The sequence below is a fragment of the Manacus candei genome, unplaced genomic scaffold (assembly GCF_025592945.1).
Source record: "Manacus candei isolate 608988 ecotype Guabito, Panama unplaced genomic scaffold, ASM2559294v1 h1tg000002l, whole genome shotgun sequence".
In the NCBI taxonomy this organism is placed as follows: domain Eukaryota; kingdom Metazoa; phylum Chordata; class Aves; order Passeriformes; family Pipridae; genus Manacus; species Manacus candei.
This window is the reverse complement of record NW_026138050.1, coordinates 12520237-12535724: the sequence shown is the minus strand read 5'-3', so window position 1 is coordinate 12535724 and position 15488 is coordinate 12520237. Positions and strand designations below refer to the sequence as shown.

The following is a 15488-nucleotide window of genomic DNA, read 5'->3' as shown; positions in this document are numbered from 1 at the left end:
AGAACAAGTCATGGAGCACAGCTTGGTGACAAGTAATAGATCCCATTCTCATTTTACTTAAGGGACTGTTATTTCTCCTGAATAATGGTGTGTTTCTAGAAGTTTTTCAGAAGGGAGTTTCAAGAGTCATCCTACATAGCCTTCTAGTTGTAGTCACTTCATAAATAGTCTTAACCAGTGAGGACTATTGTAGGCACCCAGTTCCCTGGGCAGTGAGTAGTTATTATTCCAAGGACACTGGCAAAATTTCCTTCATCAGTTAAAATGAAAGAGAAGGAAAGAGCTTATGTTTTTTTTAGCTATTTTATATGCCCTCAGAAGACAGAGAAGTTTTAGATGCCCGGGGCTTTTTGGCATATTGTGGATTTGGAAGGTAACAGTGCCTGCCAACAGTCAGATTTTGTAACAAGCTTTCTTTCACAAGTTTGTTTAAAAGTTTTAAATATCATGTTATATATAATTAAGTAAAGAAATACTCTAGTAATATATATCAAAATATGCACTCAAATAAGAGGAATCCAGGGGAAAAGAGGATTCCTGTACATTTGCTAACACTAATTCTCTTTGTTCATGTCTTAAAGCATCTATTTCTGGAGTGTGAGAGCACCTGGGATTCATTTCATCTTTATAGTGTTTCTGTTTGAATTTAAATGAGTCTTGCATAAGCTCAGCAAATACCCTAGAAACACTTCTCAGTGAAGATGTTTGGAGTTTGTGAAGCTGAATTATATGCTTGCACAGCAATTCTAATCCTGGGGTAAAAGTTCACTGTACCATATCTCTAAAGCATAATTATAGTGGAAACTGGCTGTCTGTCACTACTTAGATTAATTCATTTTACAAGTTGATTACATACACTCAGATTTGAACTTTGCTAAATAAATATATTTTCAAGATTGCTAGATAAGTTTAAATAATTTTCTAACTACAGTTAAATAATTATTTTTTAATAGTCTACCTGTTATATAGATGCTCCTTTTCAAAGCATAGAACCATGCTGTAACTCTTGTTTCACAACTCATAATGTTAAAGTACCATCATACAAATGATGACATCCTAGCTAGATTAACAGCTAATGCTTTTCTAAACTCTGTGGAGCTGTTACAAGCCATTATAGTGGATATACTGATTTATGGAAGATGAATAAAGCCAGTAGAAAAATGGAATTCAGCATCTGTACTAGGTATTTACACACACAAAAAAAGTCCAGAATTAATTATGCTTTATGCTACAGTATAATTAGTTTTTCATTAAAATGTATACCCTCATGTTAACTGAACAAGGATTATTCAAAGAATAATGCCAACTACTTATTTTTTGAAATATTAATTTAGTCAATTGGTTATATGCTTAAATCTGGAGCAAGATTAATCTACCTTTATTCCCCATTGTGTGGAAGTCTGCACATTTTAAAGAGAGCATCACAGATACTGTGTCAGTGTTACCCTTTTAAAGGTGATTCTTTTGGATGTATATTTAATCACACAGTATACACTTAGGCTTTCACACTGTTCTTATAGGATCTCTAAAAAATTCTATAGGCTTGATTATTTGATAGTAAATCTTGAGCTGTAGATAGAGCTTTATACCAGAAGATGGAGAATGGTTAAGAAGGGAGTTCCTGCTTCTTCAGTGTCAAAGTTTGGAAATTTCTGACCCCAACCTGGCAGAGAGGAATCATTTGATACAGGATTATGATGAATTTGTGCACAAACAGAAACTGGACAAACAGAAACTCTGTATTGCCCAAAAGTTGGAGCAGGGATGTATCTGGGGGTGGTTGGATCAGTTTTCTTGATGGTACAGTCTTGCTGAGACGTAGGTCTTGATCTGCTGACCATGTTTCTCCTAATTCCACATAGCAGGAGCTTTGCCTTGTTTGTTTAAATATTACTTTACTAAACCAAAAGAAATCATTCTGATCAAGCAGGAGCTCTACTGTCCTTTCTTTGTCATTGCATTGCTTCTACTGCTTGTATGTTTTTGTTGTGAATATAACTGATCAAATTTTAAAGTGCTAAAAAGGAAGTTAAGTGCTGTGCTTTACTCACAAAGAGTACTCACATTTTTTGAGGAAAAATGATACTTGGACTTCTCTGATTTAAACATCATTCTGGTGCTAGGTGAAAAGATGTTCTATGGTTTCCTGATTAGTGACAGACCCAAAAACAAATTAGGTAAGATGACAGCCTCTCCAGACTGTGTGTCATGTAGGTTTAGAGTCTGGATATAAACCCAGCTGTTCTAGAGCTGCTGTTCCTCTCTCCCAATTATTTACCAACACAGGTGAGTCTGGGTGGGCACTGCCTGGACCTGAGGTCAAGGCTGTAAGATGTGTCATAGGTGTCTAATAGATTAAATTGAGATTGCAATCCAAGTATCAGCCATGGATTTATGTAAAAAGCAGTGGCTTAGGAATCTCTCAAAGGAAAATTTAAGACAAACTACAAGGTTATCACTAAAACACTTGTTTGTTCAGAACTGGGTGGGATATTTGCAATGCTAGATAAGTTAATAGCAGTTATGCAGAGGAATAAATTCCTCTGATTAGAAGAATAACAAAGTTAGGAAGATCCATGCGTTAGGATGGACAGTCAGGCAGACAAACTATTCTGAAATGCAAAATAGTGAAGTAATATATGAAATGTAAAGTTAATACCCTTAAGTGGAATGGAAAACAACTCTGCTGTGTGTTAAACCTTGATTACATCTGTCAATTAATGCTAAAGCAGCTTAAGATTATGGTTAATTGTATTCCAAACATATAGCTGGTGTTTTCTGTTCCATCTCATGCATTTTTTTCCCATTTTGGGCATTGGATGGAGAAACCCCATATATTTGCATTGCAATTGCATTTCATAATACTTACTGAGAGTAAATTTCAGAATACAGAGGTTTTCATTCAGTCATTTATGGATCTAGCTGAGATGGGGCTGTGCTTTACAAGCTCTGTCAGTTTGGTTCTTTCAGATTTTCTTTGGAAATTTCCAAGCATAGAACTGCTTCTAATGAAAGTGAATGTTTTGGAAAGTTTGGGAACATTGCATTACCATTTTTTAATGGTTTTTCATGCTCCTGAAATTCTGAAATATGACTGGTCTAGGAAAGAAATAAACTAGCTAAAGCCAGGATTATGCATGATGATTCAATTTTTGCTCTTTTATATTCTTAGCTTGTCATTCAGAATAGAATTTTGTTTATAAGCCAAAACCAGCATTCACTGGTATAAGCAAATAGAACTGAGGGATTAGTAATTTGCATGTCTGCATCTAATTGCATTAGATTTGCATCTCTGTCTTATAGATTTACTGAAATAGGTAATTTACACAGAAAATAGTGTCTTGACACAATATGAGGGGATAAAGCATAAACACATCCACTTGTAATCCCTCCAGGGCCATGTTGAAACTGCAGTGTTTGTGTTTGGGCAGAAAGGCTCCAGTTTCATTTATTCTGTGATTCTATTCCTGTTGCAATCTTTATTCAACAGGCAGATGTATGAATGTGACCCGTTTTAGTTATCAGCAGAACATAAGTGTGTTTTGTATATTCTCAAGTATCCAATTTCAAGAACAGTATAATACCAACTCAGTTTGTATTTATGCTTCAGGATTTGTCTCATGTTTGTTTCTTAAAGTTACAAACGAACAAAAGTAAGGTTACAGTGAACCAAGAGTAACCATCATTTACCTGCCTACCTACTGCATCTGCTAGGAGCACTTGGAAAGATTAGGAATAAAGACTGGACTTGTCAAAATCCTGGACAATTTCAGTGGGACACATGTCCCAATGCAAAATAATGGCAGTGAATATCACGGAATATCAATTTATATGCACCTGAATTTGTAGAGATGTATCCTGCAGTAGACATATTTTGTAGAAAAGTTACATTTATGGGCAATCCTGACACCACCACTCCGATGTTTTTACATGACTACATGGTGCATTTCCAGTTTTAGACTTTTCTGGTGACAATATGTGGATAAGGATTTACACTTGTATGCCAATGATAAAACTTCACTTACAAGCACAGGCAAACTCTCTAAGCATGGTACATATTTTGGTAGAAGCAGCAGCTGAGTTTGTGTGATACCATAGTTTCATTTTGGCTTCCAGACAGGGAATGTCTATGGCTGGTAAATAATTTTGGAATTATATTTGGAAAGGAAAGTTTATTGCAACAGTTTTACTTCATGAAGGGCATCATTACATGATTTTTTCCTGCTACAGAGCCCATCTAGGGTAAGGTTGGCATGTTAATTAAAACACAAACGAGTCAGACACACCGTGTGTGTTTTTAAACTGGCATTGCTTTGCCACATACCAGCAGTATCGTGGCACAACCAAAATCTGCCAGTAAAAATGCCAAGCTATTCCTCTCAAAACAATCTTTGAGCCTTTTAATAGATCTCTCGTGGATCTTTAGTGGGTAAACCTTCAAAGCAACTCATCCTGTCGGGAGGAAGGAAAAGGATGCAGTTGGAGGAGCGGGGCTTAAAAGGATTTGCCACTTCCCAACTCCTGTGCTGTCCACAAGCTCTTTGTAGGTCTAAGGCACCAGAGTACATCCTGCTGGTAGGAGTTTGACCAGTTGTGTGGGATATGTCAGGTCCTGGAGAAGGAGAGGTCCTTTTTACTGTGGGATGAGTTATATAATGAAGAGAAGAGAAGAGGTGGGGAGAAGGAGACTTTGGGGACTTATCTTTCACTAGAGCTGCAAATTTTGTTGCTTGTCTGATTTTTACTTACATGATAGTAACACCTTCCAATCCCAGAATATGACTTAGCACACTGGATACTGCACATTCACAACAAGGTAGAGAGGTCTGATTCCCAAGAGCTGGGAAATGAGATGACCAACAGAGAATAATTGGGATGGTGGCTCACAAATGATATTTGTTGTAACATGCATTGCTGTTCCCTGAGTTCTTTGAGTATTGAGGTGACACTCTGAGAGGTGATAATAAAGAAACCTGCACTGTGCTTAGAAAAGTGATGGAAGGAAAATTAACATCTTAAATATATTTTTTGAATAGAGAGATCACCGAAAATGTCTTGGAGACAAATACCTTCACCACCTATTATTTTGTGTGTCGGTGGGTTTTTTTCCCCTGTTTTTATGTGTGAGGTTATATGTGGGTCAGGGACTTACTACCTAAGTGTGTGTATAGAGCAGAGCCTCATTCTCATTACTGGTAGCAAGTACACACAGGTTGTTCAATAATTGAATGTATTTCAGGTTTGCTGTCAGAAGGCAAGATGAAAACAGGTTTGGACTTATGGAATATCAACTGCTTTAGGTTCTTCTCCCTACCCTCTTGTTTAACTGAAGCTATATATATATAAACTTTGGTGGGATTAAACATAGGTTTTATTTGTATTTTTAGCATATTGAAAGAAAGGAGGTGTGTGGTTTTGGGTGATGCTACTTTAGTCCTTGTTAATAATGGATGAAACACACAGTCATCCCTGAGTGGTTGTGTTAAAATCTGAAGAGTATTATTCCTTTATAGAGATCCCAAATAACTGAAGGCCCTCACAAAGCCCTTTTTTTTGAATTAACAGCATATTTAAAAGCATACTAAAGCTGTGTAGTTTAACTATTGATAATGAAGGGCTAAGAGAGCACTTAACAACTGTTCTGTATTCAAGACAGAGGCTATAGAGGCTCTCTTTAAATTCCCTAGTCAGAAGGGACAATAGAAGCTAACATAAGCTATTACTGTACAACAGGAGCTTTTTATTAGGTGTTTCTGATCCATTTCTGTGACACGTTTTTCAAATAATCCATCAAAGAACAATAGTTCAGACCAAAACAAAGATAATGCTATTTCTGTCTGAAAAGGCCAATATTAAATTACACTCTTAGAACAGCAAATCAAGAGCAGACACGGATTGCTTATGAGGATCTTTGATACACTTGCAAATCTCCTTATTTGTTCATGACAGATGCAGCTTTACAGTTTTCTTCATGCATTGGCCCCTGGAATGTATAGGAATAATACTTGTTGCAAAAGGTTGGAGGACAACAGGGATCAGAATGACCAGAACTAACCCAGGAGGAAGATTGGGCTCCCCAACCGGGTTGGGAGAAGGAGAAAATGAAATAACAATCACTGAATTTAATAAATAATGTAGCTTTTAGAGTAGGGTCCTAAAATAACAGTTTATAATAATATAGTCGAAGTGGGACACAAATAACATTAGTTTTTATTAACTTTCTCCTGTGGTTTTGTTTGGATTTTTTTGTGGTAAATAGTATTATAGGGTGTATGACCTGGTACTTAGTTGTGAGAAGCAGTAAGAGGCTCCTTTTGGTGACACAATATAATAAATATGCATAAAAAGCAGCTGCTTTACCTGGAAAACTGGGAGTACAATGGACTAAAGTAATGTAATCATCACTAAATCTCCTTGTATGTAGTAAGTTCCTTGGTTCTTATGTTACAAATTCTCATTTTAGCTACTTGTGCACTAATACCTAGTGAAGACCAGCTCTGCATGTTGGCTTGATGAATTCCTGTCACTGAAAATGCTCCTGTGATTACCCTTTTGCTGGGGTGGCAGCACCAGAGAACTCAGCACCACTGTCACCTTTGAGTTGTCCAGAGAGCTTTATTTGAAGGTGTGGTTCTTTAGGAATCCTGGAGTGAGAGTAGAAAATCAGTTTTCCCCTGTGTCTCACTTTATGTCCCAGGGCAAACCCCCAGTAAGTTATGGAGCTCTACAGTGCAACTTCTGCCCTCTTCTGTTTTGTGAGTCCCCCAAAAAACAGTAAATTGGAAACTCTTGGTTCATGACCTAAAGTACTAAAGCCCTGTCCATGGTGAGGTGGTGAATTGTAAGCTCAGGTTCTCAAAAATGGTATAGAAACTTTAAACCATCACAGTACTAGAGGTTTCTAGAAGTTTCACCTGCTTCCTGTGACAGGAGAGAGCTGTGCCCATGACCAAGGCCTTGCAACACTGGTGATTTTAGATCAGCAGCCTGATTTTGGCTAATGGAATGCATTTATGTTATTTCAGTTTATACTTCCACAAACAATGCTGTGAAAGATTCCTGCTAACTGTGTAAATTCTTTTAAACTAATTCCAGATCTTTTCTTTTAAGCTGTCTGTAGTGCTGGCTACCCAGCGGGTCCAGTTAAAAGCTATTTTTAACAGAAGTGGTTTAAAATCCTTTATAATTTACTGGAGAGTCCACCTGTTGCTGATCTTGGGTACTACTTGGCTGAGTATTTGAGAAATATAGTGAATTTTGTGCTGTGACTTGCCTGAGGCAGTGAGTGCTCTGTGCAGCATCACCTGTATATTTGGTACTTCCACTTATGCTCTGTAGATTAGTTTATATGAATCATGTAAATAACTGTACACAAAAACTTATTTTCGAAAGTATGAAAAAATTATGGGAATACATTTAATCAGATGTCTTGAAACCACTGGGAACCGAATTTTAAGTATTCTAAAAATATCAATGACTTTGCATAATTTTTATTTTTTTTCCACGGCCCTGCATATTTTTAGAGTAATTATTTCCCAAAATAACTACAGTGCTTCAACAAAGGACCTAATCAAACAACATGTTCTTAATTGTGAACTGTAGGAGAAAACAGTGGAGGAAGAGAAGGATGAGTGGGAATAGTCTTTGATCTTGAAAAGTGGGGTTTTGTCCCCAGCCCGAGTGGCAGGGCTGAGAGGTGGATCTCTGCAGGGGTTTGAGCTGATTCTTAAGGAGAAAACATCAGCCTGAAATATGCTGGGACAAGATGGGATTGGAGAAATAAAGATGAACTGACTGACATTTTCTGAACTTCATCAGCTCCATGATATTGTTAACAGTTTGAACAGAAATGTTACGAACTTTATATTAAAAACACCTTTATTCCATTAAAAACCCCATTATTATATCATGCTAGAATTTAGTATTCTGGAGGAATTTTATTTTTTTCCATTGGGGAATTTATAGATTGTTTCTGTGTTCTGAGGTTTATCCAAGATCTTATTGTAAATAATTCAGTCTTTCCTCAGTTGTATTAATCACAATTTAAATATTTTTAATACCAAAATTAGATGCAGCAGAAATAATCTTTTCTTACAAAAGTAGATTAAAAAAAGTTCATGTTTTTTCTGACAAAATCTAATAATAATGTTTTAGTTATCAGTGTTAATTTTATGTACAAATTCGAAGGCAGATTGTCAAAATATAATTAGAAGGCTCTATGCAAGAAATTAAATACACTCTAGTAGCACAGATGAAAAAAGCATCTGTTTTGAAGTACTTTCATTAAAAATTAGAAGACTAGAGTAGGGAAAATGAGATTTGTGGAGATGAAATCTGAAAAAATGTAAGAACTGGAAAATACCTATGGAGCATGGAGCAAGCAAAGTGTCATCTGGGATTTATGGGGAATAATGTACACAAGCTGCCATCTTTGATTTCTAAAAGCTTTTTTGTTTCTATATTTACAAATCATACTTGAAGTCATTATAGTTGCCTATTCTTAAAACCTAATGAAAATGCCTGATTTTCCTGATGTGTTTCTCTCAGCTGGATGAGCCTCTGGGTCTTCAGCTCACTTTCATTTTCAGCCTTCTGCAATAGCCCAAGTTTTGAAGCATCTCTAAAGTTACATCCATTAATATTCCAAAGTGCACGTTCCTGGTGTCAAATGAGTGTGTGGATTGAGCCTGTTTATTTGGTAGTCTGAAAATACTGCTTTTAATTAGGATCTCAGTGGTGCATGTTCATTTGACAGCTTCCACTTGTGGATTTTTTAGAAAGTTGAGAGGGATAGATATTGATATAATCAAATATTTGCTGTCTTAAGGGAGGGGAAAATTAGCTTGTTTTCTCTTTCATTGTAGTAGTGAATGGCTGGAAAAAAGCAAGCATTTCTAAATTCTGTCATTTAAGGGTGTGCTGTTGTCTGGGAAGTTTAGAAGCATAGTAATTAATGAGATTTTCAGTGGTCACAGTCTTAGCTAAATTGCATAAATGACAAGAATTATTTTTATTCAGTGCTTCCCGTATTTCTCCTTCAACTGACAGTTGCAAGCAATAATCAGGAAACTGGTTAATGGCAGAAAATGTTTTAAAAATATTTTTTGAAAGAACTCTGCTCTGGTAACTGAATGCAAGTTGAGAATTGCACTTGTAATACTCAATGGAAAACCTGCCTACCATTTGTAAGGAATCTGGTCCTTCCAAACGTGTTGGACTGAACTCTGTGGAGCTGCATTGTATGTCAATGCACAACCACTGAAGTTTCACAAATCTCCATATAAATTTAATGCCTTTGAATTGTGTGATTCACAAATCCTGACAGCTTGAAGCATGTCAGGGGGTGTGTATATATAATTCCATGTGTGTATATACAGATATATGCGCATATATCTGCAAAACCAGATGTGTCATATCCTGCTTTTCCTGACAGACTCTATTCCAGAAGTGCAGAAGTTTTTTTTCCTCTTGTGAAAGTACAGTTGTTTCTACCTCTGGTCAATGTTCAACCTGTATTCAGCTAAGACTGCTAAATATGATTTTAAGAAAGACTAAGGCATTTTATTTAAGTTCATTAGAAAACCCCACAGGAAACAAGCCTAAACTTGTGTCATTTGTTCAAAATGAGCATTGCAAAAATATTGGTTTAAATTGATTTGGTTATTACTTTTATTTTTTTTCTTTTATTTTTTTTTCTTTTATTTGGTTCTGTTCTTAGTCCTGAATCCCGCTTATTCCCTGGAAATGAGCTTATATTTATGTATTTCTGAGAAAAAAATACTGAACTTATATAGCAGTGTTAATGCAAGTGATGTCACAGAGACCATTCCTGGTCTGTCCATGGCAGTGCTGTGGGCTGATTGCCCTGTGCTGGTGGCTCCAGGAGCCTCATTCCAGCCAGGACAGGGAGCTGAGCAGGCAGCTCTCGGGTGGGATGGGTGGGTGGGTGATGCTCCCATGGGCAGCAAAATATCCAGAGGCAGGGCTGAGAGGGAGAGAGAGCACTGGGCGAGGTGCTGGGAATATTCAGAGAGGGCACCAGCTCCCCCATGGTGGGATAGCAAGGGGGTTGGGATTCTGGAGCATGTCTGTGTTTTGTTTTTCCATTGTCAAATTGTACATGTTTATTGGGGCTCTTTCTGCTTTGAAGTCAAAGGACGAAAAGCTCCCCTGCTTCACTGCACTGCTGTGACTTTCTCACCGGTTGTGACTTTATTTCTGTTTTGAGATAAAAAAACTGAGGTTTAGTTGAAGTGTTCCAAAACCAGATACCACTCTCTCTCTCTTTCTTGTAGGCAGGGTGCTGCTGTGCCAGGCAAACCAGGAGGGATCTCCCGTGTACAGTGCCCCCAGTTCACTAGTATACACATCCACAAGTAAGCTAGTGTTATGGCTCGTTTTTTGTTCTGTTTTGTGACAAAAGGACATTAATGTAACTTAAGCCCCCGAAAAATGTGAACTTTCCCAACAGCTTTTGTTAAAGCAAATGTGGTATTTATAAATATATATATATATATATGTGAGTAATGTCGAGAGATAATTTGGTGTTTTTTTAGTTGCATCTTTATCCTCAAAGTATATCTTAATAAAAAAAAAAAAAAAAAGGAAAAAATTACCTATATTTCAGTGTTCTACAGAAATGGTCAAAAAATTCTACAGTAATAGTGACATTTTTTGGAATCCAGTACTGTTGCACACTCTGCATTTTGTGTAGATGTTGTGTTTCTTCTTCCATCCTGCTCACAATACACAAAAGGTCTTTTATCATGCAGCCATTTGATTGTGTCAGGAAGCAAATACATATGAAGCCTTTTCTTTTTTTTTTTTTTTTTTAACAAAAGGAACAGCCTGTATGGAAGTGGGTATTTTGAGTTATAAAAAGCTGCCCTAATAAAAATAGCAGAGACAAGCTGAAACAATAGATGCTGCCATCAGCCGTTTTTCTACACAAAACTTTGGAGTGGAAATGTGTCCTCTGAAATCCAGAAGCAGAACTGATTCTTCTGAGAGTGTTTCAGATTGTGTTGGTGGTGCCAGTGATGCCCATTCTGGCTCCTGGTCAGATAAGAAGGCAGTAGCTGAATGCAGGAGCAGTAATTGCACTGGCTCTGTGCTCACAGCAGCGCTCTGGAAAGAAAATGCTTTACATTGTCTGATTTAACATTATCAGACATGCTCTTTATGAAGGTTGTATTCAGTCTAGAATGCAGTTCTACTCTTTTAGAGCTTATCTAGATTACCAAAATAATTAATTTATTTTTTTAAATTAAAACCAGGAATGAGGACAAAAGAGTTCCATAGTGAACATCTCTACAGTCATGTAATTCTCTTATGTCAAATGTTATCTGTGTCATCCTTAGAGCTACTGCTTTTCCAGGATATTTATGGGATCCACTTTTGAATCAGCAGTCTAGTGTCTACAAATGCATAGTGAACTAACAAAATATTATCAAGTAATTTAAATTAGAAATTAAATTGTCAGTTAAATCTGCTTTTGCCTCCAGATGCTCCCAGAAATATTTTGTACTGTGTCACCTTTCCCAAGCAATAGGTTTTTTTTAAATCCTTGTAGCAACAGACGGACTAAGTACTTATTGTTCAAATTAACACCTTTTTACATGTTTTTAGTGCACTATTCCTTTTAGACCAAAATATCAATCTTTGACTGAAATTGTTTTCCCAGAAAATGATCCAAACATTTCACTCATCTTGCTGCTAGGGAGCTTATTTTGGAGGAGAGGGGGCAGTGTTTGTTTTAAGTTTCTGAAAATTACTTTTAAAAAAAGCCCTTCATAAGTTTACCCTGTTGCTCCTATTACATCACTGGTACATTTATTTGTGGAGTTGCTGTTTACATCACATGGTATTCCCACTAGTATCAAATCCCTGGAGAGTAGCTGCAAGCTCCCTGAGCTCTGTACTTCACTGTTTCCATTATGTCTCCTGAGTCAATCCCTGTGAAAAATGTTATTTTGCAGTGATGCTCCTTGAATAATGATATCCTAACAAACACCTGTTTGTTTTCAATTATACCAAATACATAAGTAAATAGACTTTGCCTATCTGCCTCCCACTGGGCAATGTGTAATGCACAGTTTCATAACAGACATTGCTGGTAGCCCTTGCAGAAGAAATTATTACACTTTTGTTAAATCTCTGTGCATGCAAGTCAGGATTTTTCTTTTATTATGTGTAGTATTTTATCTTGCCAAAATGCAGTTTCCCCCCCAGGGTCACAACTCCTAATAACACGAAATTACTACAATTACTAATGGTTGTAATTAGATTTTTTATTTCTCCATATTACAAAACTTTCAATAAAGATGCAAAATAGTTTCATTTCTATAGGAAATTCTACCAAAAGTGGAATAGAAATGAAGGTTGACTTTTGTCTCATTTCCTTTATTATTTTAAAGATCTTCTATATTCCATTTTTTATGCACATTTCAATATTGGAATTATAACTGATAAGTCAACATTTGTGTCTAGGAAATCAATACTTGTACTATTATCATTCCAGGTAGACAACAATATTGCAGCTTTCATTTCTGAAGAATTTGTTAATCATTTATTCTGTTACTGCTGATATTGTAACTGTGTGATATTTTAGGACCGCTTACAATGTAAGAATTAAGTGGCTTTAAATTTGTAATTGCTTTAACAGAAGGGAAAGAGTCTGCTGAGGTTATTTTAAAGCCATCTGAGATATTTCAAGTTCATTAAATGCTAATGACATATAGGAGTTTTCAGATATTTGGAAGAGGATAGTCCCTGTCTAACTGGACTGTTCATCTTTTGCTCCCAAGTTTTAAGGCATAAAGGACTGAAACTTGGTTGTGAGATGTATTTTTCTTAATTCTGGCTAGCTTTATTTCTCACTTAACATTTTGGCTTTTAATTGTACTGGTCACTTGTAGTCTCTGATGGCTCTGAACACTTTTACCCCGTTGGCTCTCCAGAAAGCAGAGCACAATTCCCGGAGCTGCTCTTTCCCTTCTGATATTTCTCCAGGATTTATTTCATGTCTCATACTGTACATTTCCCAGTACAGTGATTAGTTACACCTCTGAATGTGTCAGGAGATGGAAACATGGCTCTGCTTCCTTCCATCACTTCTGGCCCTTCGCATAATACAGAGAGAAATGAGCTGTTTCTTCTGCGAGCAGTGGAACAAATCAGTAGCAATAGTCTCTCATGCCTCATCTGTTCCCTTATGCTGAAGAAGAAGATGGGACCTGGATCAGTTTTTCATTTGCACATCTATTCTGGGAATAGATAATTTGTTATGTAGAAGACAGAGTTTCAGCATGGCAATGTGTTCACATCCCTGGGTGGGACAGGTTCTTTGATTTACTGAGTCAGCCAAAGGCAGGGTCTCACCTTGGCTGCCAGAGATTCCCGTGGTATTGGCATCTTCAGGATAGGACTGATACAAGAGATATCAGCTAAATCCTGCATCATTATCTTAATGCAGAATGCAGACAGTCATGGAAGGAGTTATATCCAGCCAGGAAGGATTAGAGGACACCAAATCCCTGTGAGTAAGCATTCACTGGAAGCTTCCTGGAGGCCTGTGATATCTCACTGGAACTTAGTAAATAAAACAGTTTGGCTCCACCTAACCAACAGTCTCTCCTTGCCCTCACTTCTTTAAACTAGTGGCTTCCACAGGGAATTTTAAAAACTCCAGAGAAATTTGTATCTCCTGGTAAATAAGAAATGTATCAAGGATAATTCTGGAACTTTTCCACGCTGAAGCCACACGTGAGTAGGATCCATGAGAAAAAGGAAGATTCAAGAGAAGAAAAAGGTTCTGTCCCTGAATGTCTGTGTGGCTGTCCTGCCAAGGACAGTGACATGGCTGGGTATGTATGGTTCAAAAAAAGCAAAAATGCAAATCCAAATTGCTGCAAGGACTTCTAAAGACTGCTTTGTGCCTATTTTTCTGTAATATAGAAGTACCTGAAAGTGTGAATGAAGTAGAATTTCATGAGAGCCAAAGTATGGGAAAGAAGGAAGACACAAAGTTGTGGAACTGTAGAGTAATTGAGGTTGGAAGGACCAGGCTGCTCCAGGAGCCCTCTAAGGATGGAGGTGGCACAACGTTCCTGGGTCATCTGTGCCAACACTGGGATGTCCTAAAGTGGAAACTTCTTTTCTTGCAAGTCGTGTTTGCTGTCTCTTGTCTTCCCAGCATGTGAAGAGCCTTGATCACCTCCCTGCCCCTTCTCTGCCAGGGCATGGAAAAAGAGATGTCAGTGGAAATCTCTGTGGTCTGGACTAACCAAGGAGTGTTCCTGGGCTCACCAAGCCTGAGCACTGGTGCAGGGAAGCAGCCCCAGCCTGAATTTGTGCATCACATCTCAGAAATGTCCAGCTGTGCATCCCCCCAGGTCCCACAGAAGGCAATGGGAGTGAGATGGAATTCAAGATTTAAAGGGAAGTTCAAAGACAGCTAAATATGTTTTTACTCTCTAAATCAGAACTTTGAAACTTTTAGGCTTTGTTTTAGCTCCAAGTAAGCATAAAGGTACTTGAGTTGGCAGGTATGTGGATTTTTGTGAGCATATATTAAAAGGGGCAGTTCACTGGACTGATTAACTGACAGGTATGATAAAATAATTTAAGTTTCTACATGCCTTTATTCAGAATGATGTGCTGATGAATGCCTCTGTTTCTCAAATGTTTAGCAGGCCCATAAAAGAGAATTTTACCTTGACTTCAGTGAGTACATTTTAAACTGAAGTCAGTTTTGGCTTAGATTTTCTAAATGTTAGAGTCGTTTCATCTTCAGTAAGCATGCTCATCAGCTCCTAAATAAATCTTTCATACTGCAATCAACTGATGGAATTAAAAGAAGAAAAATATTAAAATGCAGAAATCCGATATTAATTCATTTTAATCTATCATACTCAAGGGCAAATGAAGTTGATGGCCCATTTTTTAATTGATATATTGATTAAAATTTTGGAAGAAGTGGTGCTAGAATTCAGCAAAAATGATTGAGGTGGTACAAATGCTTATAAATCTGTCCCACATTGTTCGTGTTCTTTAATTGTAATTGTCTGATAAAACTTCCATCGGTTTCTGTAATTAACCTAATGGTCTAAATGAATTTCCAGATCACTGGTTATTCATTTCAATATAGAAAATGCCATTACAATGAGTTTAATTAATACAAAGTAAGTTCGCAGTCCATTGTACCATTAGAATAGAATTATATTGTTTTAACTGTTTAAATTAGGAACATTTTTTCCTCTCATCTTGTTTGTCCCATTTATAGACTCGAGTGTTCATTTTCTATTCACACTTTACAATTAAAATATTTAAAACCCGACGCTCTTCAAGCCTCAAAATACCAGCATAGATTTTTTTTTTTTTTTTTTGTATTTATCGTTTCAACTATTTTTAAGCAGAATTCAGTCAGTGCCAAGCTCCTAATCCCATGATATGCCCTGGAACATCTTATTTGTCTTGATATTCCTCTC

General features: G+C 37.0%; 1 protein-coding gene across 28 annotated transcripts in view; it reads left to right on the top strand.

Annotated features, from left to right (window-relative positions):
- RBFOX1 (RNA binding fox-1 homolog 1) overlaps nucleotides 1–15488 on the top strand; it is a 1149451-nt gene that overhangs the window by 1073895 nt on the left and 60068 nt on the right. For 26 of the 28 annotated variants that reach the window (XM_051793639.1, XM_051793308.1, XM_051793550.1 and 23 more), the window contains one exon: nucleotides 10296–10376. The exons of the other annotated variants lie outside the window; for them this stretch is intronic. In XM_051793639.1, coding sequence (XP_051649599.1) covers nucleotides 10296–10376 — 81 coding nt within the window. The remainder of the gene's footprint in view (nucleotides 1–10295; nucleotides 10377–15488) is intronic. 28 annotated transcript variants of the gene reach the window in all.